This window comes from Adiantum capillus-veneris, chromosome 26 (assembly GCF_014529385.1).
Source record: "Adiantum capillus-veneris isolate H3 chromosome 26, ASM1452938v2, whole genome shotgun sequence".
Lineage (NCBI taxonomy): Eukaryota > Viridiplantae > Streptophyta > Polypodiopsida > Polypodiales > Pteridaceae > Adiantum > Adiantum capillus-veneris.
Window position 1 is genome coordinate 55,347,269 of NC_140956.1, and position 5,395 is coordinate 55,352,663.

The 5,395-nt window shown below is 43.4% G+C and overlaps 1 protein-coding gene across 1 annotated transcript; it reads left to right on the forward strand.

Annotated features, from left to right (window-relative positions):
• Nucleotides 1-663: 663 nt before the first annotated feature.
• LOC147423484 (uncharacterized) lies at nt 664-1,026 on the forward strand. Its single transcript, XM_086501488.1, has one exon. The coding sequence runs from the start codon at nt 664-666 to the stop codon at nt 1,024-1,026; it is 363 nt and encodes a 120-aa protein (XP_086357614.1).
• Nucleotides 1,027-5,395: the final 4,369 nt, after the last annotated feature.

Sequence of the window (5,395 nt, forward strand, 5' to 3'; positions counted from 1 at the left end):
GATTTCTAGCTATATTTATGGATGACCTCACTGTATTCTCAACCGAGGAGAAGCATCTACTATTTTTGGAAATGGTTTTTCAGCGATGTAAGGAGAAGAGGAACTGCTTGAATCCATTCATGTCTGTCTTTCTGGTCTGGAAGGGACAATTATTGGGACATATAGTGTCCAAAAATGGCATAGAAATGGCCAATGATAAAGTCCAGTGTGTTAAACAGGCCAAGGCACCCCGCACAACGTCTGAATTGAGTTCATTCTTGGGGTATATAATTTTTTACAGAAGATTTATTCACATGTTTGCTACAAAGGCATTACCTCTATATGAGCTTACCAAGAAAACCAGTGATTTCATATGGACTTCTAAATGTGAAGAAAGCTTTCAATGTCATAAAAATGCCATTGTCAGTAAGCCAGTACTCTGACAACCAGATTGGAATGTTATATTCCATCTGCATGTCGATGCTTGAGGCTGGCAAGGGGACAATACTGGCTCAACCAGATGGAAGGGGGGATTATCTAGTTTATTTTGCCAGTTGAAGATTTAGTCTAGCTGAATAGAGATATACTACCACTGTTGTTTTTCTGTTTGAAAAAATTATCTGCCGCTATGGATGCCCCATTGAAATTGTGTCTGATCAAGGGACACATTTCATTAATGACACAATGGAAATTCTGATGGAGATGCTCTCAGCAGTTAAGCACAAAAAATCGACTTCGTATTACCCCCGGTGCAATGGTCAAGCAGAGAGCAATAATAAAACAATCAAGAATATTTTGACCAAGATTGTTCACAAGGAGCCACACCAGTGGGATATCAAGCTCCAGAGTGCTCTATGGGCCTACATAATACCTTATAAAGTCACCACTGGAATGACACCTTTAAGAATGGTGTATGGTACTGAAGTTGTAGTGCCTATTGAATTTATAATTCCCAGCCTCATAATGGTAGTTGAATATGGATTAGACTTTAATCATAATCTCAAACAAAGAGTGGAGAAATTATTGCAGCTGGATGAGTTACGATAAAGAGCCATGCTGGAACAGGAGATTGTTCAACAACGCAGAAAGCACTGGCATGATAGAAGGATAAAGGTTAGGGAGTTTCAGAAGGGTGACTTAGTTTTGCTATATCAGTCCAAATTGGGCCCTAAGAAATCGAATTTAAAGATAGCTTGGGCTGGCCCATTTGAAGTTGATTGGGTATGTTCAAATGGCACAGTGAGGCTGAAAGACTTATCTAATTATTGTTGCTAGGTGTTTATAATGGGACCAAGATCAAGTTATATTAGTCTAATGACAAGGAGACCTCCAGAGGTGATGATACTGGTATTCCAGGTACTGGATGACCATGGATTGTCAGACTAGGCTATTCTAAATCTTTTCCATGTCAACCCCATATCAAAACCAGTAAAGTCTTAGTACGACAAACCGGTACCAGTGACAGAGCCAATGGAGTTTCAAAATCATTACTAGTTTGTATGGGAAAAAGGGCCAAGTGGAATAAATGTGTTAATCATTAAGGAGATTATTGAACAAAATGGTCAATGCATGTGTGCCACATCATCCCCGGCGTACATAACTCTAGGAAAGATAAGTAGTGGAGCTTTTATGGCACGTACATGTATAACATTGAGGCGTGGACACTTTTCCTCACAAGTCTCATGCGTGATGACTACCTGCTGTCACGCACTTGCCATTGCCAAGCTCCAAGAACTCTTTGCTCCAACCCGAACCCTCCTTGTCCGACAGATTCTGTTTGTCCCTATCTAACACTACCTGGTACACCTGGCTGCGGGTTAGGATACACAAGTAAGTCTTCTTCCTCAACAGATTCGCAGTCATCACAATGTATGGGTCCCAAGAAAATGTAAGAGAAGATGCAGGACAATAACTGAGACTGCAATAGTTATTACTTCTATTCATGCCTTCGTACCACTCATTCCATACAACAAGATACACAGATATGTGTTTAATGAGCAGGCAGAATCGCTGCTGCAATTATGGGATTGCATTCGGTAGTAAAGGCTACGAAGTTTGATTTTGATGCAGCCATTATTAAACAGGTCCTCAATTCTTTTGATACTGAGGAAGGCAGTGCCACTGTTAACGGAATTAAAATATTAGTGACACCTGAAGATATTGCTTATGCCTTCAGATTGCCCGATGAGAAAAAGCCCAACACAACATCTGCAGACCAGATCAGTCTGGTCCTTAAGGAAGATGAAGCAGCTACAAAGAAAAAGAAGGCTGGTGGGCAAGGGATTCCAGTAGCTGGACTGGATGTTCCCTCACAAAGTTTATTGCAGAAGCTGACAGTCTAAAAAACAATCCGCCTTAGAAGTTGAGATAACCACAAAAAGACGGGATCAGCTTGAGCAGGAGGCCATTTACAGACTTATTCAGAAGGACAATGCTGGCACTGGGACTTCTGAGGCACCAAAGAAGAAGAAGGGCAAGAGGAAGCGGGTTTAGTGGAAGGATACCTGGTAGTTCCATCTCAGAAGTAGATGGTGGATTTTTTCAACTATCCAATAGGCACTGGAATCTCCTTGGATGGTTACCCTTGGAATAACAAGTATATGGGTGTCAAACACTCAACAAGCATGAAGTATGGTATAAAGCTGGCAATACCAAAAGAGTCCTATCATGAGGAACATCGGCCAACTCAGAAAACCAGATTAGTTTTCTTAACAACAAATCCTGATCAGGTGCTAGATTTTTTTCTAATCAGAAGGAGGGAAGCCTGTAGAAGACGAGGACAGTCCAAGCAAGCGGGAACTGCTTCTAGAAGGCCAACCAGGGGGAACAACTATACTGACAATAATTACAGTAGTTACTACAGTAACTTTGTAAGCCTATAAATAGGAGCCGCTACAATGTATCCGGAGCTTATAGGCTCTTGCTTCTAGACTTTTAGCTTCATAAGGTTTTGGCTTTCAACTCTGTAATAATCACTTACTCCTGTAATCAATCCTCAGACTTCATCTGAGCTTAAGCATGTTGTACTCTATACTGATTATCTTGTACTACTGATTTGAATCTATAATACCATTCCCAGTCTTCCAATTTGTGTTTTCCATTCCAGTACATTATTTCAGTTCAGTTCTCTGTTTCAGTCCAATACTTAATTCCAGTCCTCACTAACTGAACCGCCTAGATAATCAATAGCTCTGAACTCTAACACTGGAATAGATGTCTGAAGAGACCACCTCCCATTCAAGGGTAGCTCAAACTGTATCCTCATAATGCATACATAGCATGAAACTGCACACAACCGTGCTTAAAAAGCTCTTTGAAATGCCCCACACAGTCAAACAATGCGCATGAAACCGCATCCGGATGTGTAACAATCTGAAAGTCACATTTCAAAGTATCACTTGCATACGCAAAAACAAGGTGGATTCTCTCTCAAATAGCATCACAGTGTGCCATACATAGCCAAAGATGCAAACCGCATCACTCTCTACACTGTAGGAATCAAACTGCAAAACCTCGATATGTCGAGATTGTTGATAGGCTGCTGCAAAAAAGTTAGTGCTCAAAATTTCAAAATTTTGACATGACCAACACGTCAAAAATGTGACAAAACCTTGGGGTAGACTCCTGGATCACATGTATCCGAGTCTGGCTGTGAGAGATATGCCAAAAATCTCCCTTTTCAATCCAAAAACGCAACATAAACTCGCTTCTGTTGCACCTGCTGTAATTCAGAGCAGAATTTCAGAAAATGGCCATCACCATCACGTCTGGAATGTTCCAAAACCCCAACCTAGACTCCTGGATCATATCCATCTGACTCTGTGTGACGGAGGTATGCAAAAAAACACTGTTTCAGGAGCCAAAAACAACAGAATCGAGCTGCAACACTTCTTGTTTCTGATCTTTATCTACAAAATTCAGCAATGGCTTGCTACACAAGCTCTACACAAGCTGAATACACATGCCTAAGCTGAGATCTGACACTATCGAGCCGTATCCACCGCCATCGAGCTCAAGCCGCCATAGCCGAGCTCTGTCGCTTCCATCTCGCCACGAAGTCGTTGCACGTGCGTCGCCAAAGCTCTGATACCAATTGTGAGTGCGCAAATGTGGTGCGCATGCGGAGAGTGAGAAGGGGAGAGAGAGAGAGAACACAGGATGTGGGTGGAGCAGCCTCAAGAAGTAACTCAAGTGTATGAGTGAGGTGCTCCGTATTGTTATGTATAGAAAGAATAAGAAAGTGTGTATACAAGGTGGGCGACCGGACACTGGACGTCCGGCCCGGGAAAAGGCACAGTGCCTTTACCCCAACGCAAAGTGTAAGTGACAACAATCACTTGTACTACTTAAGCTTGCAATGCAATTATTGTGAATGTCTGGATCTTTCAAGTAACTGCAAGCACCTCTATGCACTTTGTCTAATCATTCAAAAGCACTTGCATCATTTGTGAAGGGGATCGGGGAGCACCACAGACGGAGAGTGAGAGAGAGAGAAGGAGACACACACACGATGTGGGTGGGGAGACTCAAAGAGTGAGCAGCCCCCTATACACTTATGCTATGTATAAGGTATACAAGTCAGTGGGCGCCCAGACTCTGGGCGGCCGGGCAAGGCACAGACGCCTATACCACAACAACCTCCCACTTAAAGGTGACTGTGCCTTTAAGCAAAAGAACCTAGTCTTTAGACTACAAAAGGCGAGAGAAAACCGCTCTCAACCGATGCCCACTGGCTGGCTGTGATCGTGTGCATCCGACTGTCGTGCTCCCGTGTAAGTCCATACACCACCAGACGTACCGCACACGTACTGCAAGTATGTACGCAATACCTGCATATCTCCCTCGTGCACTATGCCATCATCAGTCAACAGACGACTGACAACCCCAACTACAAATGCTCCCACTACAGCTGCGATATCCGGTCTCAAGATCAGCATCTCATACATGAGACCACCGAATGCCGATGCAATGATAGCGGGCCCTGCTAGCTCTACGGAGCATGCATCAACATATATATCCCTGGCAATAGGCATCTCTGACTGACAAGGCGTGTCAGCCACATGCATCTCCTGACTGTCCACAAAAGACGCATCAACCTGTCGTGCAACCTCAGAGCAAACCAACTGCTCTAGGTGTCTGCTGGAAGACATATCCTGCACAACTATATCCCCATGCTCACTGTCGAGCATAGAAAGGAATGATTACATAATCGCTGACATCTCAGCCTCCTCTGCAATCATCCACTGCAAACATGACCACTCAATCTGTTGTGACTCACTAGAGCTCTCATGCTCTAACTCTGTATGCATAGACTCTTGCACAATGTCCTCCTGTCGTGACTCACTAGAGCAAGACCGCTCTACCTGTCTATCCTGCATAGAAGTATCTCGCCAAACTGACTCTCTGCTTTGCTCAG